Source organism: Epinephelus lanceolatus, chromosome 1 (genome assembly GCF_041903045.1).
Source record: "Epinephelus lanceolatus isolate andai-2023 chromosome 1, ASM4190304v1, whole genome shotgun sequence".
Classification (NCBI taxonomy): domain Eukaryota; kingdom Metazoa; phylum Chordata; class Actinopteri; order Perciformes; family Serranidae; genus Epinephelus; species Epinephelus lanceolatus.
Window position 1 is genome coordinate 28223449 of NC_135734.1, and position 24315 is coordinate 28247763.

Below are 24315 nucleotides of genomic sequence, written 5' to 3' on the forward strand. Positions count from 1 at the left end.
AGTGTTCGCTCTGACTCTGCACTGAATGATATTTATATCCCTCCTGGTCGGGTTCATTAATGAAGTATGTCGGCTAATAAAAGGCAGATGTGCCTTGTTACTATAATTGAGATTTTTCTATCTTGATTTCTGGGCTGTGAGGCGTCCTTACGTAAGTGTATACTTATGTTGGGATGGTTTGAGAGGCTGACGGAGCAAATTGCCTCATTAATAATGGAGTCATTTTTGGCCAATCATTACATCTGGCTTGTGGCACCCTTTGCAGTTGCATCAGGTGCCTCAGGCCTCTATTAGCTTGAGCAAACGCTGTGCATTATTTATTTTGCGAAAAATAAGATCTGGGAATATGTGCCTCTTTTTGCCACATGTTAGGACAAGAAGAAAACCATTCAGGCGTCAGTTTGGCTACCATCTGTTTTGTAAAGCACAGACTCCACTGTGAGTGAAATACCAACCGTAGCCTGCAGAGCTTTAATCAAGACAGTCGATGGTCATGACTAGAGGTAATGATTAGCCCAGCGATGTTTTGTGAGGCGCATTTTTAATGTACTATGCAACTGGCTCGGGCTGTTATAATGTTGATCCATTTGACTTAGATTCAGCAGAATGTTTTGTCGTGCTGAAGCTGGACGAGAGCTGCTGGAGGCAAGTGTGTGAGTTAGAGCGGACCATATCTGACTGAGTCATGACCACTGCTGCTCAGCCACCCAGTCAGCCCTCATCAACGCAATCCCCAAAATGGAGGCTGAGCTTCCCGTATCACACTGCCCTGTCTGTGCATGGATACCGTGCCCCAGACATGACATGTTTTTGTGTGTGTGTGTGTACTTGTTTACTCCGAGCTACTGATTGTTACACGTCACTGAGCAATAAAAGCGTGGACATGTGAACAGGGTGGGATTGTTATATCTCAATAAAGAGTTGAGGGTTGGGTCCATTGGGAGCACATTGTGAATGAGCAGCCCAGATGCCAGAAGAAAATGTTGGAATTGTACATTTTGTCACACCACAGATAGCTTGCAATACATTTGTATGCTTTACACATCAGATAAGCATTTCTAAAATAATTTAGTATATAGTGTGAGCTAAATTTGTCATCAGGAGGTATGGTGGATGGTGTGTCATCAGATGGCTGCCAAGCTGCAGACCACTGTTTGAAACCAACAAACAACAACACCAGTTGTTTGTAGTGAGTCATTGCTGCCATTCCCTGGCATTTTAGCCAGCAAATATGGGCGTTTTTTAGCAACCAGTTATTGTATTTCAACTGCTGATAGTGCCATAGACACTGGTTGTTTTTTACCAAAATGTTGCTGAATTCTCTGAGGAGATGGTTCCATGGAAAGAGTTTGTTTTTACTCAGATATTGCTGCGTTTATTGCTTGGATAGGCTGTATTTTACTTGGACATCGCTGCATTTCCTGCTGGGATTGTGCCAGTAAAAGCTGCTATTTGAAGCCAAAATATGATCTTTTCCTGACCATTACCAAGTGGCTTTTGTGCCTAAATCTAACCACACATTAAATCCAGCATTGTAAAAACGTAAAGAAAAGTTTGTACAGATGTAAGTTACCTGTGGTTTGCAGAAATGTACAATGCCAACATTCACTCTGGCGACTGGGTTGTAATAAATGTGCATGTGGATGCATGTGCACATACAGTAGAATTTATTTGTATGTGGATGGGGATGTTTGCGTTTGTGATTAGAGGTTTCTTCCTTTTGTAGCTGCACCAGCTGGTAATGTGTGTGCAGAGGTTTCATCACCAACAGTCTGTGTTTTGTGAGGGAGAGGTATAGTCACAATTAGTTGTTTGCACATATGATTCATATATACGGTGGTGCAGCAGGTGTGCACCCCACACAGTGTACACTGGCGCAATGTGTTGAGTTAATATTTAGCTCTGTTCAGTTGGCGGCAAACAGGCTTGCAGCAGACACACGCACATGATGAGCAAAGGTATTGATGTTTTCAGCCATTTCATGAGCTCATGTGGAGACAGGAAGTATCATGTGAAAAGTCAAAAGACCTTATGGATACTTCCTGTGCCAACCAACTCCCTTGTGTGAGCACATAAGATGGCTGCTGCTTCATCCAGAGGACAGGAAGGTGACGAAATGAGGAGTCTCTCGACATGTTCAGCAGGGAAACGTTTACAGAGTGCGAGGCTGGTGAGATTAAAATGAGAGTGGAGGATGGAAGAACAAAGCAAAGGGGATAAGACGTGTTACAGTCTGCTGGTGTCTTTTTCTCCAGAACAGCACAGTCTTGGATTAGATCAGAGCACTGCCAACAATGCAAAAATGTCCGTCTTAACAAGAAAAGTAACAATAAGGATGTATTCCCTTAAAAGAATCGGACAACACAGTGAATTCCACTTTTTTCCACTGAAATCTTACATCTTTTTATGGGTGGGTACGACTCAGGAGGTAGTCCACTCAGCAGTGTTGTAGTAAATGATCAGTCTTGGTCTCGAGAACCTTTTTTAAAGGTCTCTGTCTGGTCTTGGAATGAGCTACATTTTACTATGTCTTATATTGGTCTCAGTCAAAGAGACTGAGACTGTGGGGATATCACTAAATTGTGAATAAAGATGCATAAGTTATTTTCAGTTACTCCGTGTTTGTACGTGTTTGCTCATAAAAACCTGAAGAACACTCATAACACACTCATAAAATTCACCTCTGCAATGCCTTAGGATTATTTTGTGAAGACATTTTTCATGTTACACATATACATATACATTCATAATATATGTGTCATAGTCCAAGGGTTTTGTTTCCTGTTTTGTTTTGAAGCTTACTTCCCATACGTGTTGTGTCTTGTTTAACTTCTACCTTTGTTTCACACCTGTTTTATAACACACCTGCTTTGTATCAGTCTTATTAGTCTTCCCCTGTTCCCAGAGTCTTCCCTGCACACCTGGCTTGTGCTAATCTCATTTGCTCTGCACTAGTGTTACCACCTCCCAACACACCCTGGTTGTCTCCATTGTTAGCCAGTCCTTGTGTTTCCCTCCTTATGCCTGTACCTGCCTACTCCAGCTGTGTCTTGTTCTTGTGATTAGTTCTCTGTATATATATATATATATATATATATATATACTTGTGTGTTTCCCCATGTTCCTTGTCAGTGCATGGTCTATATAGCCTGGTGTTTGCAGCTGTTGTTTTGCTCCAGGTGTTTTCCAGCCAACCAGTTCTCTTTGCCTTGGTCTTTTTGTAACCTTAGTTTTGTAAATGAAATACTTATTTTTTTCAAGTTTCTGTTACCTTCTTGTTGTTTTTGCTCTTGGGTTCACCTGGCTGCAAAACTGTGACAATATGGCAATGTCAGAGGTGAATAAGGAGGAATCATCATTTGTTTTCTGTGGGTGTTTTTATGGTAATATGGATGTTTTAGATCAATTTGAGGAGTGCCAATGGCACTGGTTCCCAATCTGGGTGTCCCAGCAGACCTCGAGAGGCCTGTTTGATTAAGGAATGCAAAAAAACATTAGTTAAAAAATAGACAGTGGGCATATTTCTCAGCATCTCATTCATTTCTGGAAAAAAGCTAAATGAACATTGCTCTGTTAATTTTTTAAGTTTACATTATTATTCAAAATACAAACTTATACAAAATATCTCACAGGATAAGGGCGAGGTGAAGACCTGAAGACAAGATATAGTCACAGACCCTTCACTCTGCTTAACAACCTGGTCCTGCATTAGAAAAGTAGCTGTTAGAGCTAATAGAGCTAATAGAACAGCAGGAGTGTTAGGGAGAAGAAAACACTGAATTGTAAAAAAAAAAAAAAATATTAAGTATGTATGATGGTTAAAAATAAAACAACAGTAATGCAGACAGAAGTTCATACAAAAAGTTCCTAAAAATAACAGTTAAACTAATTTCTGATAAAGAGTATTGACAGAGAGTAGTCTGCTCAAAATTCATCTAAATTGCTTGTTCTACACAAACTGAGTGCAGTTATTGCGTTCATTAGTTGTGATAATTGTGCAGTTAATCAGCTGTTCTGTACTGTTATTGTTACGCATAGAATATGATATATCCATAAAACCCGTCACTTAGTCAGGGGTTGTCAGTTTACACAGTTGTAGAAAAGGGGTCCCTGAAGGAAAAAGGTTGGGACCCACTGACCTATAGTTTGCATGTTCCACATTTTATCATAGTGTGTCATGCACTGTGGGACTTGCTCGGGTCTTGGTCATGACTTGGTATCAATTTGTGTGGTCTTGACTATAACACTGCCACTCCTGGTCATTCACTAAGTGCACGGTTTGAAGTTTGGTTGTCAGTTTGCTCCACATAGTGATGTGTCGAAGCTAGTTTCCACTGCTCTCTGGCATTTTATTGGCAAAAGAATGAATGATTTAGTCAAGCACACTGTGATTTTTGTTGTAACAAACAGACAAGATATGCAGGAATGATGGAGTGAAAGAAAAGTGTTCTGAGATGATGAGTATACTTGCTACTGATGGCCAAGTGTATCTTGTGTATCTTGGCTGATGTTTGCAGTGTTAAACTCCACATTAATGTATGTGGCAGCTCATTAAGGATCATTGTCCTTGCTGTTTCTCTGCTCTGCATGGTTTGGAGCTCATAGTGACTCCTCCACTGTCCCACTGTGACATGCTTTTATGAACTTAAATAAGACAAACATAATGCTTAAACCACAGGTTGTTAACCCCAAACAATATTTTAATCAACACTGAAAATGAGAATGCTTTTGTAATTTGAAAGGGTGTTAAATTTGTTGACATTGAAAGTCAGCCTGTGTATTTGAATGGGTTATTGATTTCCTGCACTGGTAGGCTGTCTGTCTGGTTTTCATGCAAAATCACTGTGAAATGATACAGCTCCTCTTCATCATTAACCAGAGGCTGTATCATTTTTTGCATCAGTGTGAAGTGAAAGATTTATTACATAATATTAAATCACCAGCCCTGCGATAGTCTGGCGACCTGTCCAGGGTGTACCCTGCCTCTCGCCCAATGTCAGCTGGGATAGGCTCCAGCCCCCCCGCGACCCTCAAGAGGATGAAGTGGTTAGAAGATGAATGAATGAATATTAAATCACATAGCTGTGGCTCTTTGAACATATGCCAGAGCCAAATAGATGTACCCTGTGCTGCCTGTATTATGCTCCTGTGATGTACTGCATACAGTGGGCTAATAACCCACTTCTGTGACACTGTCAGACTCTTGATGGACAGTTTAAGAAATGTGTCAAAAACTAATGCAGCAGAACTTTAGATGTAGTGACTTTCAACTAAACAAAATGTCTAAATAAGCCACTGAGGGACGAATGGGTGACACTCAGTAAATTAAAGGAAGCCTTATAGGGACCAGTCTTTGGCTTAATCAAATTGAACAGTGATCCAGTGTTACAGTTCTGTTACATGGGGAGAACTATCTGTGCAGGCACATCCTATACTCTTGAGATGATAAACAGGAATATTAATAAAATACATTAAATGGCCCTCATCACACTGGGCGAACACTTATAATAACTAGAAAGCAAATATAATTCAAATTTAGGCTCTCTTACTGTACCTCCTGTTGTTCTAGCTCAGATTTCTGTTTTCATGCTGCTCTCTACTTTTCTTTTCGCTGAGCGGAGATGAATAAATGCCGCGTCTGCTAGCATGGCTGTGTAATTGTATATTGTCAGCCATCACGACATACAACACAGAGATTAGGAGTGTAGTGAGTGGTAGGCTGCTCTGACTCAGCACTTTGGAGCTGTCCATCTGTCAGATGCAAACACCCACTCTCTCTTAACGCACACACATATGCAGTGTATTGCACACACATATGCAGTGTATTGCACACATATAGCTTGTGCCGACGCCACCTGGTAAAGGAACTGCATGTCACCAGCTTTGAGTATCATTCTATGTACAGGGTGGCTTAGGGATGTCAGCTGGTGAGTCCGCCACTTTGGTTCGGACTGAAATATCTCAATAAATACTGGATTGAATGCCAGCAATTTTAGTTTAGATACTCATGGTCCCCGGTGGATGAGGCTTAGTGAATTTGGTGATCCCCTGACTCTCTCTCCAGTGCCACCATGAGGTTTATATTTTTTGTCTTGCGGTGAGATATCTTAACAACTATTGGATGGATTGCTATCCTCTGGGACATTCATAGTACCCAGAGTACTCCCAGTGACTTTTGTATTCCCTCTGATGCAATTAGCTAATTGAAGTTTTCTATAGCACGGTATTCCCACATACCTGTGATAGAGTGCCACAGAATTTTGTAAAGACATTCATGGTGCTAGGACGATGTATCCTATGACTGGCGATTTTTCCTCTCGCTCCACCATGAGGTTGACATTTATGGTTTCAAGAGAAATGCCTCAGCATCTATTGAGTGAGTTCTCAGGAATTTTGGTGCAGACGTTTATGTTTCCCTCAGGAACAACTGTAGTAACTGTAGTGATCCCCTGACTTTTTATCTAGCACCATAATCAGGTCAGTTGTCCGGTTATTTGGTCCAAGATAACATTCCACACAGACCTCTATGTGGACGTCCATGTGCAGCCCATTTTTTTGCAACTAGACAGACTGTACACGTAGCAAGCACGCTGACTGGGAATGCACCAGTCTCCTGTTCCACACTCCAGTCCAGTCCAAAACACTGCTGTCAAGCCAGCCAGCCAGAGCCACCTCAACACGTTGAAGTTCGTTTTAAGTTGGATACTCAACAGCAATCCACTCCAGACTCAGCAGCGTCTTTTTAGCTTTACTTTGACCCAAAATCGGCAGTTGACCGCAAGCTCACCTCTCGGCCCTCCTGTTTACTGCTGGACCCTCAAATGTTCTGTGAATAGAACTGCATGTACGTCCACGTGACGGTTGCTGTTTGCGGACGTTCAATGGGAAAAGTATGTCCGAGCCTTTAGGCTGCGGTCAAATAGTGTTTTCTGTTTTGCAAGGCTCCTAACTGAGTGAAATGACCTGGAAGTATCTAAGTGGCAGTCCTGATAAGAGCTGGTTGAATTCTCTAAATGCTAAGGAAAGGTGCTTCAGTGCTTCTTTTCTTATCTCCTTTAGCATAGGGTACACTGGACCATCCTTTATGTAGGGGAAAGGAGATAATGCTGGCCCACAATTCTTTGCAGCAGCCACATTTACATTAATGCACCATTTGGCCATTTCACTGGGTTGTCCACATTTATATAACCTGCATATAACAACACGATAAAAACACATGGTGTCTCTAATAATGATAATATTAATTTATAGAGACAAGTCATAAAAATCATCAGGTTTTAAAAGTAAACTGATTAGCTTCACCACAGCAGATCCACATCAAAAACATCCACCACTGCATAATTAAAGAGCCTATTGTAAGTACAGTCAGATTTTTTTTAACCTTGGTTGTCTTTTCCTTATGAATTCACTGTTACATCTCTCCATGACGTCATGATGTTTTCTAATTAGGTCAAGGAAAAGTGTGTAGGAAAGGAAACTGACTATTCGACTGCATCCTCAGTCTTGTTAATTAACACTTTCACCCATTCTCCAAAACAAGCACTGTGAAAATTCAAATCAACAGTATACTTAACCGACGTGTAAGCACATACAGCTTTTGGCATTTTGAGAGAGGTTTTTTGGGGGAAAATGACTGAATCCAATTTCTTGTCTATTGTAGCTCTCAGAAGGATTTTGTGTTTCTGCACAAAAGGATTTATGACAGCCAGTTACCCCTGGCTGCCCCAGGTGTCAGTTAGAGAGCGCAGCACTGTAGCTCAACATCTTTCACTTGACTCTGTGAAACCTCTGGAAGCTCATTTTTTTAGGATATGCAGCGAAAGAGAAGCCTTCTCTTGAGGCAGGATGACCACAACGCCAGTATCCGCTGAGTCATGACTGACTCACAGGAACTGGTACAGTACTGCTGTAGACGTTGGGAGAAACGGCCATACAGTCGTTTTAACCCACAGTGCAATTATGCAAATGGAATTACTGGGATGCCTCCTGCAGTTTAGTTCCAAGACGGCAGGCTATTGATCAGAGCAGAGAGAGGGAGCACTGATGAGAAGGGGAGAGGGAGAGGGAGAGGGAGCGGTGTCAGGTGAGGTTAGAGAGAGAAGTTATGAGGAGAGAGTAAAAGGTTTTGTTTCATCTGTTTGAATGTTGCTCTGTGCCTTATTAAATGCATCTAGTACAAGCAGGGCAGCAGCAAGCCAATATTTGAAGAGACTCTCTCTAAGGCGGGGGTGTCAAACACCCGGCCTGTCGGCCAGAACCAGCTTGCAAAAGGGTCCAACATGGCCAACTGGATGACTTTGCACACTAGTATTGATGCACTTGTGAGTGTTAAGAGGTGTCAGGTCTCAGGAACAAGTCAAACAGTGAGCAGCCTCCTCAATGTAAAATGCTGCTGCAGAGGTTTTTACACCCTGAACAGAATACAGCTCTCTGTTAAAAGAAGAAATACTTATGTGGTCATATATAAAGCTATTGAAATTGCATAAAATATTGTCAATCAGCAGCTTCAGGACAAAATAATCTCTATCAGGCATCTATCCTAAAAGAATATCACTCAGGTTTGGACAGTGTCCAGATTGTAAATTACAGCTCCAAGTGTTGATATTACAACTGTCAGCATGTAAATGAATGAGACTGCACTCAGTGTGAAATTGACAATCTGAGATGTATTAGGTGGATTCTGTTGCCAGACCAAATGGCACTGACTCACATAAGGCAGTGTGACCAAAACTGTTGAAGATGGCAGCAGTCCTGCAGTCAGCAGAAAAATTCACCAGCTCCGTCAACTAGCACAAACACTGCCCCCTGATGGCTGGAAGAGCACATGCTTCACATGCTCACAGTGTCCTGTCTGCTCTGTACTGTGGAAATGAGCCAGCAAGAAATAAAAGACCAATCAAAAACTAATTTGTTTTTCCACTTTGATATTTGTCCTTTAGTTATGCTTAAAGATGATTGCATTTTTTTTCATCCTGCTGTCTTAATAGTGTCAATAACTCAGAGCTGCAGCTAATGACTATTTTAATTATAGATAAATCTGTCAGTTGTTTGCTCGATTTATTGTTTGGTCTGTAAATGTCAGAAAATTGTCATCACAATTTTCTGGAGCTCAAGGTGACATCTTTAAATGTCTTGTTTGGGCAGACCAATAATTCAGAACCAAAAGATATTCAATTCAAAGTCACATAAGATCAAAAAAAAAGAAGAAAATATTTATTTTAGAGAAGCTGGTAATAGACAATGCACTTTTTAGCATTGTTTATAAGTGATTAATCAGTTCTAAAAGAAGTGGCGGATTAATTTACGGTAAATTAACGGATTAATCAATGAATTGATTAATGTTTCTGCTCCACTACTAATTAATTTCAACACTAGTAATACTTCACATCATCAGTATAAGATCACTTCTACACTATTGCTACTACTTTACTAGCACTGTGATTTAGGGCTGGGCAATTCATCCATATTATATTGATGTGTAATATGAGACTAGATATCATTTTAGATTATGGATACCATAGTATCGTAACTGTTGTCTTTTCCTGGTTTAAAGGCTGCATTACAATAAAGTGATGTATTTTTTTAAGTTACCAGACTGTTATACCTGTTTTATTTTTTGCTTTTACCCACATAGCCATTATATCTACATTACTGATGATTATTTATCAAAAATCAAACGTGTAAATATTTTGTTAAAGCACCAGTAGTCGGTTGGTCAAAATTAAAGTGACAGCCCTACTGTTAATATTGGAACATGTGTTATGTGGTTGTTGTTGATGACAGGAAAAAAAAAAACCTAACTACTAATATTGATGCTGCTACTAATAATAGCAATATTAGACCTGTCAAATACATCTAAGATCGGTAAATGTTAGATCATGGTGGTTGATTGGAAACATTGTAAAACCTTTACTTCATCTCTTTCCAGAAAGGTAATCTCAACAATTCATATTTTCTCTGTCGGTATATTGTGAATATGATCGAGTGCTGAAGGCTGATAAACAGCTGGACAGACTGATGGGCATCTCTCTCATTTTAAATCTCCGGCCAGTTTGTGTTGATCATCCGTCTCTGTTGCATCATGCTCTAACGCTCTGTTTTTACCATACATTTGTTTTTCTGTTCACTCTGCCCATGCTCTGCAGCTGCTGGATGCCAGGAGAACCAAGGTTTGTCCCTATGTTTGCACCACGTGTTGTGTGCACAACATAGAGTCACCTTCAGTGTGGCGTGTATTTCCAGACACCTGGCAATCCCTTTGCACCATTACAACCTCCTCTTCCGTGAACCTCCGCAAGGAAGTGAATTATTTCTGGCAGTTCACCTTAGTCTCCTTTTCCCGTGAACCCTCATATGTGCCCCTATAAAACACTGTGAAGCTATCAAGAGTGATTAGTTTGTTCAGTTGTGTCAATGCAAACGTGTCTGGTGCTCCATCCCCCTGTAGTACCACAAACCCTACAACCCCAGACTGCCTGTAAAGTGTAAGAATCTGTTTCCTCTCCTCTAAATCCTGATTAGGCCATTTTCTGGACATAGATTGATTTCTCTCTGGAGATATCTGCTGGAAGAAAATACCAACAGGCAAGACCAAGCCTGAGTCGATCTGTGACAGAAACTGGGCCCTAAACCCAGAACAAACAGACCCTTGCACACTAAGAAATATAGCACAGTGTGTGTTTTTGTTTTATTTTATTCTGGACACACACAAATTCACCAACAAGCTTGTGTGTTTATTCAACACATTATAAGCACACGTCCTTTTCCTACATGATGCTCATTTAGCATTCTGGCCCCTTTTTTTTATTATAATCGTATCACCTCTGAGGTTTTACACACATATTTATATCCAGGCCTGTGTGTTAGAGAGAATAGACCACTGCAGGGAACCATCGGGGTGGTCTTCTGTTTTGATTAGCACGTTAATGACCCTCATTAATTTTGCTCACATGTCTAAAACAGAGCAACATACACCAATACATTAATAGGTTTGACAGCTGTGATTCATTTCAAGCCTTCATCTATTTTTTAAAAAGACTTACTGTGATTCCAGAGGACTCAAATTTGGCTCTTTTTCCAGAATAAAGAAAAAAACGACCTCATATTTTTCCTCAAATAAGCCAGATTGTCTTTTCACTATATATATTTACTATACATATATGTGTACACAGTCTATGGTAAGTGATTTGTTCCCCTGTTTCACCTGCTGTAGCATTTTTCCACAGAACTGTGTCCAACAGCATTTGAGAAGATTGTCTTTACCCATGTGGTTACCCTCATGTGTAGTGTTGTCATATTTTAAAAAAAAAACATTTGCATCTATTCCTAAAATGAATTTCAATAATTGTAATTGTCGAGTCTCTCTTTCAGCATCTCCAGATGACCATCCAGGCTCTGCAGGATGAGCTGCGCACGCAGCGAGACCTGAACCACCTGCTGCAGCAGGAGAGCGGCAACCGCTCTGCATCCGACCACTTCACCACCATCGAGCTGACGGAGGAGAACTTCCGTCGGCTGCAGGCCGAACACGACAGGCAGGCCAAGGAGCTCTTCCTGCTGAGAAAAACCCTCGAAGAGATGGAGCTGAGGATCGAGACCCAGAAGCAGACGCTGGGTGCCAGGGACGAGTCCATCAAGAAGCTCCTGGAGATGCTGCAGAGCAAAGGGCTGCCTCCGGGGCCAGGCAGGGCTTCTGAGGAGGAGGAGCAGGAGAGGGCGAGGCGCATCGCTGAGGCAGAGGCCCAGCTCGGACACCTGGAGGTCATTCTGGATCAAAAGGAGAAGGAGAACATCCATCTGCGAGAGGTACTCTATGACAAGGGCTGTGTTGACATTAAATATATGGGACTCACAATGCAAGTTTTTTTAGCTTGTTGTCACTAGATGGCAGTGTCGAGTCTCTAACAATCAATATGCTCTCTTCTGCGGCTCATATTGTAGCATATTGGTTATGTAATGTGTGAAGTGAAAACTGCAGGGCTCATCATTTGCATTCAACATTTGACATGTGTTAAGACAGACTTTATTATTATGCATTTTTTGATGGGAGTCTATTTAAGTCTTATAATCCCTTCAGTAGAGATGTGAACAGGCTCTGCTGTGCTGGTGCCACATAATGTTGTGTCTTTCTTAAAAGGAACTGCACAGACGAAATCAGCTGCATCAGGATCCAAGCAAAACCAAGGCCCTGCAGACCATCATAGAGATGAAAGTAAGAACCTGACTCACAGTATACAGCCTGACTTCAACCACATGCAGCAGCCATTATCAAAAAGAAATCTTTAATTATTCCTCAAAATAATGCCTCATAGAGTTATTAACGACTCAACTTATCTAGCCTCCATTTTGTATATGAAGGTTTTGGGTTTTTTTTTTAACTCTGACTATACAAGCAAACATGCTAATCATGGAGAGTCTGCCTAAAACCAGATGTTAAAAGACAGATGTTGTATTTATATGTTTGTGTCACATGACATTTACAGGCCCTGTATTATGTAAACTGCTGCATGTGTAAACAGAGGCTCATGCTGCTGTGTGTTCCACTGAATCTATTGTTGTTATTGTGATCATCAGCAGCTGAGTCAATAGTAAACACACTGACATCTCTCTATCTCTCTCTCACACACACACACACACACACACACACTGTGTATCAGCTCACAAAGCAGTTGTGTAAACATCAACAAGAATCAATATTACTGTTCAACATTACAGCTGTCATGGCTCGCTGTAGACGCGCAGCAGCCAGTCGGGCCGAGCTGCATCACACTTGTTTCGTGAGCAACGATGGCGTATTTAATTTCAGTAATTAACTCTTCAACAACACAGACTGCACGTCCATTATCTCGGCTTATTTTTGTGCAGATGTGCATTGTTTAAAACTGCAGAGCTTTGTTTGAAATTTCCACTCAGAATTTTTGAAGGGACCAAAAATGCCAAACTGAATTATAGCAAAATGTGTATCAATTAATGCAGTATATAATTAGGATTTTCTTTTTGATATATGTTGGTCCTGCAGGTCTTAAAAAGATTTGCAGGTCTTGAATGATTTACTCAAAATATAACAGAAGAGAAAGAATGTGTGTGTAATGATTTATGTTACTTTAAAGCTTCAGGGGCCATTTAAATATTGGGATAAACATTCATATTAGAAAATATTTAAGAAGATAAACTGCAGTTTTAGAGACCCCACCCATCCATCACCATCAAGTGTGACTGCCTTTAGCCTTCAGCTCAAGCAAATGGTATTTTACATTATTCCATACTGCTTTCTTTAAAACCGATGCAGCTGTAATATGCAAATAACACGCACATATGCTTATATAAAAATGTCTATTTAGATCAACAGTTGTTGTGCTGCTGAACTGTACAACAAGTGTTATACCGCTGTAGACTCCACCAGCCTCACTGCAGAGGCCTGACATCACTTCCTCAAAATAAATCATGACATCATCGCCAAGCTGACACAGCCCCTCTCACTCGGCTGGATCGGCGCTGTGCAGGCCCCAGCCTTCCCCTGGCATGGTCATGTGACATCTGTGCTCTGGGATCCTGTTGATTTACATACAGAGCGAGGGGAAGACCCGCCTCCTCCTCCTCCTCCTCCTCCTGTGCTGTGCAGGAAGACCCTGCATCTCTCCCCTCGCTTCTTTCCCTCTGCTGTGTTGATGCTGATGCTGAAGCACGAATAATCCTCCCTCCCTGTCTCCCCTACATCCCTCCCGCCCTCTCCTCCTCACTCACCAGAGACAGTGCACAGTATATAGCCTGCCTGCTGCTACCATGGAAACAGGTGTGGTTGTTTATGACAGCGAGAGGCCAGTATGCAGGGAGATAGATCGAAAGAGAGACACACAGAGGCAGGGAAAGAGAGATAGAGAACAAGATTTACTGACCAGGTCGATGTACCAGTGATTACTTGTGGATGGAATAAATTCCCCCTCCTTTGAAGGTACGGTGTCTTGTATCTATTGCAGCGATGTTAGTTCATTGATGTTCGACTCGTAACACGGAGACTGAGGTGAGATGCAGCAGCAGCAGGGCGAAGAGCATGTGTAGTGCTCATGCATTAACCCCTCAGATCCTTCGTGGGTAGTCTATCATTCCTCATTACGATACATTTCCCATGTTCCTCTGCAGCGGGCTGTGACTGACCCTGCTAACGGCCACAAGTTCATAAGTTCAGAGCCACTAGGAGGAAAGAAGGAGGGACACAAAAAGAGAGAAAGACAGGAAGGAACAAGGTTGCTCTATGCTCTGTTGGAGAGGGAGATGGACCATGGCTAATCTTGAAGACGTTGTATTATTTATTTAAAAAGCCGTGAAGCTAAAGCTGCACTCACAGTCGCAGTCCAGAGACTGGATCCTGCATTGATCTGCAAGCAACTACGGCAAAAAGCTACGGCTTGTTACTTTTCTTCCTCTCCCTCCGCACGTTTCTCCCCGGTCCTGGCTGATCTCTCCGTGCTGGATGTGTGCTCAATATTTCCCAATGGTGATTAATCCTCTGAGCCGCTGCAAAGAGCTGGGTAGAAAGCTTCTGATTTCACCGACAGATACTGCAGTTGCTCTCAGCCACACCAAAGAGCTTCTTCCAGTCTCTTTATCTCGCTACATCTCTCTCTTTCTGACTCACTCTCTTAGTCTCTCTATACCTTTTTTAGTTTTTGTCGGTCTTTCTGTCTGTTCTGGACTCTCGTCTCTAGCTCAGGTTCATTTGCAGCATGCAACTTGTGGACATGCCAGTCAGGGTTTTGAGGTGTGTCTATTCTGCATGTTTGTGTGCAGGACACCAAAATTGCCTCTCTGGAGCGCAACATTCGGGATCTGGAGGATGAGATCCAAATGCTGAAGGCGAACGGCTTACTGAACACAGAGGACAGAGAGGAGGAGATCAAACAGATGGAGGTCTACAAGAACCACTCTAAGTTTATGAAGACCAAGGTACATACCGTCTGCACTACACACGAAAAACAGATTCTGCGAATATATGACACAACTGAGTGTGTGGATAGACCTGTGCAGAGAGGAGAATACTAAATAAAGCTGACGTGTGTCTTAAATTAGCTGCTTTAGCATTTGGTGTCATCAGCAAAGTGTCCTGTTGGCACCTATCTGAGAGGTGCTGGTTTTTTCAAAGACCTCAGAGTCAAGAGCACCAAAAAAAGGCAAAATCAGCACGTGCATGCCGGTGCATGATAAAATACTTAACTTTTCTTCCTTAATTATGTATTAAAGCTAGTTACTTTATTATTCTGCTGCCAGCGATTGGGACAGACAGCTGTAATTTACATTATGTTAAAAGAGTGAGCCTGCTCAGTCAGACTGATAGATTAGTTTTTATTAAACCGACTTCACCTGCTTTTGTTTTCAGGCAACTCAGTGTTTTCACCCCACCCTTCATACACACTTGATAACTTGTGTTGAAGTAGTAGAGCTACACCATCATGACAACAGCAGAGCTACCTGAAATCTGTGATTGCACCGCGGTGTATGTGTCCACTGCTCTCATGTGTCTCTGCGGAGCTTTGACTCTGTGTTTACATACCGCTCCTCTCGTTAGTCAACCAGGCGTACACCAGCCACAGTTTTGTTATTCTATTTTTAGACCTCTTTTCATCAATCATGAATAGAGATGATGTATAATATATGATGAATGCAGGGGAGTCAGTCCCAAATGCATTTTTAATGAGAGAGTGCGTTGATGAAAATAGTGCAAAAGCCGTGCTGACTACTGGAGCTTGCTGTTTGGGAAAAAAGAGGTTTCCCACTCTTTATCTCTGTCGCGCACACACACACATACACACACACACTGTGATGGTAGAACATTAAATTGCTCATGTAAATGGTTGTTTCACATGTCCGTAGATTGACCAGCTGAAGCAGGAGTTGTCGAAGAAGGAGTCGGAGCTGCTGGCTCTGCAGACAAAACTAGAGACCCTCAACAACCAGAACTCAGACTGCAAACAGCATATCGAGGTGCTCAAAGAGTCTCTCACTGCCAAGGAGCAACGTGCTGCCATCCTGCAAACAGAGGTAATGAAAAAAAAGAAAAACCTTAACTTGTGTGTACACACACAGTAAATCAGCCTAACAATACACTGCCTCACAAACATTTTCATACTCTGAGCCACACTGAGCAAATAATAGGCTCGCCCTGAGCCCGGGGCTTATTACTGTAAGTCATATCAGCACTTTATTTACTTTTGGACTTCAAACTAACTGTGACCCAGAGCACCGCCAAAGAAACGGTAATGCACAATGTACTGTCACAGCACATCTAATAAACATCAAAAACTGCACTGGAAAATAAATAACTGTGGACGTGCGTGCGTGAACTGAGGATCATCACCACACTAATAAATACTCGCTCAGCACCCGTCTTCCTTCGCAGCTGCGTGGAGCTTAAGTTAAGACAGATAAATTCTTACTTTTTACTCAGTCACAGTCAAGTCCACATTATGTAAGATTGTTTTATTTTTTAATTTGTTTTACTGACAGCAATTTCAGATACTTCGAGAACTACCTTAAATATGCACTATGCAGGATTTTCCACTTATACAGAAGTAATCACTCTCAGTCATCACTTATGACCCACTCTCAGTGTGTGGTGGTGTACTTTTCTGCAGAGACTCTGCCCTCTGCCTGTATTGTCTTATTTTCTTCTCATTTCCTGTGTCCGGTTTATTAGTGTGGTGATGTTCTCAGGTGAGGTCGGGGCTTTATAAACATCTAGCGACCAGGTGCCAGACCTTTAGCAGCAGGAATCCAAGAGACACAGCTCCGAAACAACAACGAGGAGTGAATCTGGGGTTGGCTTTTACTTTTACTTGTGCTGGCGAGCATGTTTGCATGCGCTATCTGACAATCCTTTAACGAAACACAAAGTCATGACCTTACAAACACAAACAAAACACACACACTCCACCAGGTGAAATAATTGCATTCAAATTACTAGGTATGCTGTACTAAATACCAGTATTATTAATTAGGTAGAAGGAAGTCCACTGGGTTCAAGACTAGTTGCCATATCTTAACAAATCCTTCGACATCATCACGTTTACTTCATTCAGACTCACTACAGTATGTGTGTTTCTGGCTGCTTCAGGTGGATGCTCTACGTCTGCGGCTAGAGGAGAAAGAGTCCTTCCTGAACAAGAAAACCAAGCAGCTGCAGGACCTGACGGAGGAAAAGGGCACTCTAGCCGGAGAAATCAGGGACATGAAGGACATGCTGGAGGTCAAAGAGCGGAAGATCAATGTCCTGCAGAAGAAGGTGAGAATCAGAGTTAAAGAAAACCTCGCCATTTAGGATGTATAAAGAGATGAAAGGAAAGCTAAAAGGTGGGAATACAAACTGAGGAAAACGTTGAAAAAAATGTCCAAATGTTTTTTGTTTTTTTCAGTATTTTGCTTACATTATTTATTGGTTTCACCAAACTGTGCTGAGTGGGCAGAGGTCTGTGTCGGTGGACTCCAGCTATAATTTGAAATATGAAATCAGCGATGAGTGGAGCGCGTTGTTTTGTCAGACTCTCGTGTCCTGGACTAAACCAGTCACTCTGTGAAAATACAAAGCAGAGTGGTTACTCTCTCCATTAAGAGTGAGAGAGTCTCTGTTGCTCTCAGGGGGAAAGTGTCCATAGAACGACAAGCAAGAAGATATTTCTGCCTCACTGGCTCTAGTGTGTGTGTGTGAGTGTGTGTGCTATAAATACTCTCAGAGTGTTACTCCCTCTCTCACCCATTCCCTTTGTTTTTTTCTCTCCTCTCTGGTTCTATCACACCTCCTCTCCCTCATCCATCCACTTTTATCTCTCTCTGTCATCTCTCGTGATTTATAAATCTTTGTTTTCGACTGATGTGGCTGTGGTTTTGTTTCCCTGTTGTGTCAATCATATAATATAGTATAGTACATCAATACACCTATTTTACAGACTCAGAGTAGTTGTGTTTTTACGCTAGTAAAAACACAACTACTCTGCTTTGTATTCCCACCTTTTTTTTTACGCTAGTCTTAATACTATATTCCTGTTTTCTCACAGATGGCAGTTTGGTTGTTATTGCCCGCTACTTCTTAATGTACTTTTCAAACTGTTTTTAAAAGTCTGGCAGTTTTTGATGTGTTTCTCGAAATGGAAAATGCTTCGTCGTAAAGCCTTAGCACTTTTCAAATTATGAACATGACGTTGTCTGTGAGTGTATTAATCTTCAAAGGCTGTAATCTGCAAGTCCAGCTACACCAACTTTAAATACTTCTCCCTGCTTCTCTTGCTTTTCCCCCTCCCCTGTGCCAACACCATCCTCCTGGTCTCCTCCTCCTCCTCCCTGTGTCAGATTGAGAACCTGCAGGAGCAGTTGCGGGACAAAGACAAGCAGCTGGGGAACCTAAAGGACAGAGTCAAGTCTCTGCAGACCGACTCCAGTAACACAGACACTGCCCTGGCCACGCTGGAGGAGGCACTGTCAGAGAAGGTACGCTACAGCAGTGTAGCATTAGGATGGATGCAGTGAGTGTTCACAGTTTGGGATGTGAACAGCTGCTGCATGACTAAATCATTTTACCACTTTGGGAGGTCATTTTGATGAGAGCATACAGTAGGTGTCTGTGCACCTGACATGAATTAGGTACAATAAAGGGCATGTATTTTTTTATTTTGGACTTAAAGGCATTCATAGCATTAATACAGCAGCAAACCACTGTCTGCTATGTGGAGATATAGAGGAGTATTGGCGTCCTGACCAGAGAATGAAGTCATGCTACCTCTGTGTGCTGTAGTCTGTGCTTCTCTGTGGTTTGTTGTGGTAAGATGGTCCAGCCAGGCATGCATGTTAGTGCATGTGTGTATCCCACTGCCTAGCTAATCGCTGTTGCTTTGCACAGCCCTCATATGGCTCTTACACAGCCAGTTACCGCAGATATCAGGATGGCGTTGTCACAGACGCGTAGCATCCTCTGGTTAACCCCTAGTTAAAACCAATAGCTCTGTCAGCACTGTTGTTGTAGTTTATCGCTGTTTATTGAGTTGGCACCATTAGCTGCCAGCCGCCGACTCAGCCGCCTCCATGTTGAGAGCCATATCCAGACAACTCATATGCTTTGAATCTGACATAGAGCCCCTTTAAAGGAAAAGTTAGGTCTTCTGGAAATAGACTTTTTGCTTTCTTGCCGAGAGTTTGATGAGAACTCTGTGTACATGGCTGGTATCTATCTTCTCGTCTAACTCTCTGTAAGAAACCTAGTAAGTGTATTTCTCAAGATTTTACCTTATGTCAAAGATAAAAGTAATAACCATTCACATTTACTCTCACTTGCAAATTTAAGCTTTTTGTTTATGACATTTCTCACAACTTAAAGGTTCCACTTCAGAGCTGCTCTTAAAGCTTACTCTTACACTTCACTGTATGTACAAGAAAGTCATTTGATAAATGTGTCTCATTGCTCACAGTCAGCAAAGACTTTTCAAACTCCTAAGTTGACTCTTTAGACCATTCTTTAAGTGTAATTCTTTTAATTATGTGTGTGTGTGTTTTAGGAGAGGATTATAGAGCGTTTAAAGGACCAAAGGGAGAGGGAAGACAGAGAACGTCTGGAAGAAGTGGAGTCCTACAAGAAGGAGAACAAGGATCTGAAGGAGAAGGTCAACAGCCTGCAGATAGAATTAACAGAGAAAGAGGTCAGTGAGTATGCATGAGACATAAAGGCTGTCTTCAGTGTGTAAGGATGTATGACGTGTGTCCACATGGCTGCATATAATGTGTAGCTACTCTGCTGTACAGTGTGGGGTTGTTATGAGAACCAACATTTCGGTACCAAGTCGATACCAAAATTCTTAAAATGTGATGATACTTGATACCGGTGCATTTTTCTGAACCTAATGGGGCAGCATATGCACCTACGTATGTTTTAGTCAGTTGTTGAATGTCAAAGGAAGAAGAACACTCACTAGCATAAAAAAGTGCTTTTCCGCAAGGCCAGCGTGTTTTTAAAAAATTCTTTGCGATGAGATTGCTCCGTATTTACACTATGCTACAATCATAGTGGGGCACTGTGCTTTTATTCTGCACTGAGCACTGCAGGTTTGGAGTCTGTTCTGGTCGCCGAGAGTTGAAAAATGTTCAACTTTGGGTAAAACGCTGCGCTCGTCACTGTTACTTTTTACCCAGTCGTCCAATCACAGTGGAGGGGGAGCAGGACAGATAGACTACCACAAAGAGCAACCATCCACAATGGAGGAGTAATATGTTAAGATCGTGTAGGCTACATATTAATATATGTTTTTCTGTTTATAAAATTACATTAAATTATCTTTATTAAATTTAATTTAATGGATATGCTTTTAATAAAGGAGTGTTTATTTAAGTACAAAGGATTTATTGTTTTTTTTACTGTGGTATCAAATTGGGTATCGAGAATCACTGAATTTCATTGATGTTGGTACAGACTACAAAATACTTAGTACTGTGCAGCATATATTGTATCTCTTTCTGTCAGTAGGCCTTCATTTGACATTTAAGCTGTCGCTCCTGGTGCTTTGACCCAGTTAGGCCTCCTGGTTTGAACCTGTGCTAACCGTCTGTGCTCTCTGTCCACCTGCAGTCCAGTCTCATCGATTTAAAGGAACATGCTTCATCCCTGGCGTCCTCTGGCCTCAAGAAGGATTCAAAGCTCAAGTCACTGGAAATCGCCATCGAGCAGAAAAAAGAGGAGTGTAGTAAGTTGGAGACGCAGTTGCAGAAGGTAGGTGTGCATTTCACTGTGCTGAGTCACTCATCAGGCTAATGTGTCGGTTTGATTTTATGAAACAGGTCATTTTGAACCTAGATTTATATTTTATAATTAGATGTAACTAGTTCACAAATTGTGCTTAACTTATTAAGAGTTTTTTTTAAGTTTGTCCCTAGTTACCACACAACAGTTATATAGTATGTTTCATCCCTCAGTTTTGATATACTGGACTCAAAGCTTTATCAATCTATCAACATATTTGTCGCGGTTAAAAAGCGAAACATCTTCAGTCCTAATTCAGGGCTAAAAAACCCTCCACAGTTCAGTAAAGCAAACATGATACCACAGCAGTCTCAGTACCTTTCTAGCAGTTGAAGTACACTATTAAGCCTGAAGTGATTATCTTTATATTTGCACCTGACAGTCTTAATCCAGGTGGAAGTAGTCCATGGATAAATGCCCGAGGGCAGACAGGCAACTCAGCAGAGATAATATCAGATATAGTTTGTATGACCCTTCCCAGGTTTTTTAAAGATGTTGAGGCATCTTAAAAGGCAGTGAAAGAATGAACCGTCTTCTAGGCCATCAGGCCAAAATCCAGTCCACATACATCTAATCAAAAACGCAGAGAAGACTTAGTGTATCAACTTGTCTGGCTTGGGTCTTTACAATATCTACTTAATAGTTATGCCCTATAACTCTACCCTGTGGCTGCAGAAGTACAGAATTAACAAATACAACAGAATAGAAACAAACTAAATTGAAAGCATTATTCAGTTATTATTATGCATTTCAAACATGAAAGAAAATATCTTCACTGTCACCACAACATTTGAATTCTTTATGATAAATGTGAACTTTGGCTGAACTGTGGAGAGCTTCTCTGCCCTGAATGAGGACTGGAGAGATGTCCCTCATTAATTGCAGTGAACTGCAGATTTAAAAAAAACAAAGCCTGTGTGTCCACTGTGAAGAAAAGAATTAGCTAACTGTGAGTCATGGGACCACTTGGATGGAGACTATTAAGTACCTTATAAACTATGAATATTGTTTTTGCTCTTAGAATTGAAATAGTTTTTCCTTTCCCTGCTCATATATTTCTCCAGCTAAGGCCTTACACTGTGTTATTTTAATGGAGGATAATTCTGAATGACTAATTTCAAACTTCTCAACAGAACACACTTTTTGCCTTAATATACAACAAGGTGAAACTATGAAACCCTGTAATCCTTCGTTAAGCTAATTCCTGTTCTGTTAGTATCACTGCAATCCGGACTGAACCAGAAACGTGAACCTGCCTTATATAAAACACAGTTAATTAGGATAATGGCTCCCATCATGCTTCCTCTCCTGTAACGGGCTGCACTGCTTTGTTAGTCTGCTGCAGGGAGCAGACAGTCCATTAAATACCCCTCCTCCGCCTCCTCCATAATCCACAGACTATCCCCGTGTCTGTTCCTCCACATTTGTCCGTGATGTGTTGCCCTTGACCTGTAACAACATGTATTGTACTGAGACTATGTTACTGCTCTGTCAAACATGATTTGTAACATGTCTGATCCTGCTGTTCTCTCCTCTGGCTCAAACGAAATCCTAACACTTGCTCTCCCGCCCCACTCCCTTCCTCAACCCCTCCGTTTGCAATGTAGCAAGCTGAGCAGCTATTCAGTCACATGAACAATCCTGTAAGTCCCTCTCTTGAGCTCTCTGAGGCACATATTGAAAGCATGAGGACCACTGAGAACTTCTTTGAAACATGCTAGATGATGATCATGCCAGTCCCCCCCAGCACAGGTTTTGCTTTCACCCACCGAGCCACCCAGATGCATGTTGCTCATCGCACTGTACTGATATAATGAGCTTTACTGCACTCAGAGTCCTGTGTGACGTACTCATTCTGCAACTGTTTGTGTTTGTGGTGAAACTGGTGCTACACATACAGTGTTTTAAGTAATTTGGTCAGGTAGAATTACACAGCATATCTCTATATTCTCAAGTTTTTAAATTGTGGCTCTGTAGTTGGTCAATCTGTGACTAGTTTGTTTAACAGTTTTCAACACAGTTTTCTCTTTTCTTGCACATAAGTGAAAAAAAAGCTCTACACACTTATTTTCATCGCAAGAATTTAATATAAGACAAAGTTTCCTAAATCTTCATAGGCCTGGGGAAAAAATAGCTTCTTAAATACATCAAGATTACATTGCTATGCAGAAAAGTCAACAATCGGACTTTTAAAACCCAATTCCCATCATCATAATCGCCTGTAACAATTCTGCAAGACCGGGCTGTATGTTTGTTACAGCTGAACCAACTGGATTAAAACGTGTGTTGTGTTTACATTCTACTACTGTTTTACTGATAAAAAATAATGGAAGAAGATTTAACTGTTTATTTTAAAGGTATACTATGTAGGAATTGTTGGTTATTGTTTTTAAACGCAACATTCATACTTGGCCTCTCCTTTCTATACTGCTTATATGTACACTGCTAGCTACTGTGCTGTTGTAGGAACATTATATTTTTTGTCACGCGCTAACCAAGGGTGCTTTCAGACCTAGAGTTCTCTTGTTTTGGTCTGTATCAGTGACTAATTTTGTTACAAAGCTGCATAATTGCTTGGAGTTGGTTCGTGTTCTCACGGCAGCATTTACAGTTGGACCAGATAAAAATGCCTTTGCAACAAATCTGCTCTTGATTGGTCAGAATTTCCATGCGGGAAAATCCAGGGAATAAACAAAACGTTGAAGAAGAGTACACTTGCAAGATAAATGTGACACTTTCTAATGTCACAATGGAGGGACAACTATGCAGGTCGATTTTAGCGCTGGTCATCGTGGACTATATTGCTGTCATTGTTCATTTTAGTCAAACCATACAGTTTGAAAACGAGGCGTGGCTCCAACTAGAAAACAGGCCAACTCAATGTTGCCCTTCATCCTGTCCTTCAGTGCTCGCCAGTGAAAGTGAAAGCCAACCCCAGATTCACTTTTGTTTTGGAACAAGTTTTGTCCGCTTGACATTTTGCCTTGCTATATTTGCATTTTTTTTTAGAGCTGTTTCCACAATTTTTGTAGATTCCTCTTAGATGAATGCTGTATATTGGTCCATTCGCTACCAGAAACATCCCAAACCCAGCAAAATGAAGGAGAAGAAGAAAGTAGAAAATACAGGCAGAGGGCAGAGTCTCTGTAGATAAATACACGCCACATAATTCTAGTGGGTCACAAGTGATGATTGAGAGGGATTACTTCAATATGAGTCCATACATTGTTTTTAGGAAAATCCTGCATAGTATACCTTTAAAAAGTTTCAAGGGATGCTCTGATATTGATTTTTCAAGCTGATACCAACATTTGATATTTTTTCACTTTTATTACTGAAACACATCTTTATGGAACTCTGTAAAATTGCAGGTGTAAAACATGTTGTTTATTTTCAGGTAATTAATTTTCCACAATGCTGTCATACACAAATACAGTACATTTAAGAAACAGAGGATAGATTAACACAGAATGAAATCAGGAAGATGAAATAGGAGAGAGCCATTATGAAGTGGATTACCTACAACTCTGAAATGCATCATTAAA

The 24315-nt window shown here is 41.3% G+C and overlaps 1 protein-coding gene across 13 annotated transcripts in view; it reads left to right on the top strand.

The window, feature by feature from the left end:
• LOC117256943 (ELKS/RAB6-interacting/CAST family member 2) overlaps positions 1 to 24315 on the top strand; it is a 54119-nt gene that overhangs the window by 9831 nt on the left and 19973 nt on the right. For 6 of the 13 annotated variants that reach the window (XM_078168867.1, XM_078168874.1, XM_078168879.1 and 3 more), the window contains exons 3-12: positions 10146 to 10169; positions 11371 to 11805; positions 12137 to 12211; positions 14788 to 14943; positions 15868 to 16035; positions 17108 to 17275; positions 18337 to 18474; positions 19536 to 19676; positions 20600 to 20740; positions 22378 to 22413. In XM_078168867.1, the coding sequence (XP_078024993.1) occupies positions 10146 to 10169; positions 11371 to 11805; positions 12137 to 12211; positions 14788 to 14943; positions 15868 to 16035; positions 17108 to 17275; positions 18337 to 18474; positions 19536 to 19676; positions 20600 to 20740; positions 22378 to 22413 (1482 nt within the window). The remainder of the gene's footprint in view (positions 1 to 10145; positions 10170 to 11370; positions 11806 to 12136; positions 12212 to 14787; positions 14944 to 15867; positions 16036 to 17107; positions 17276 to 18336; positions 18475 to 19535; positions 19677 to 20599; positions 20741 to 22377; positions 22414 to 24315) is intronic. The other 7 variants (XM_078168872.1, XM_078168885.1, XM_078168900.1 and 4 more) reach the window with 3 other exon arrangements.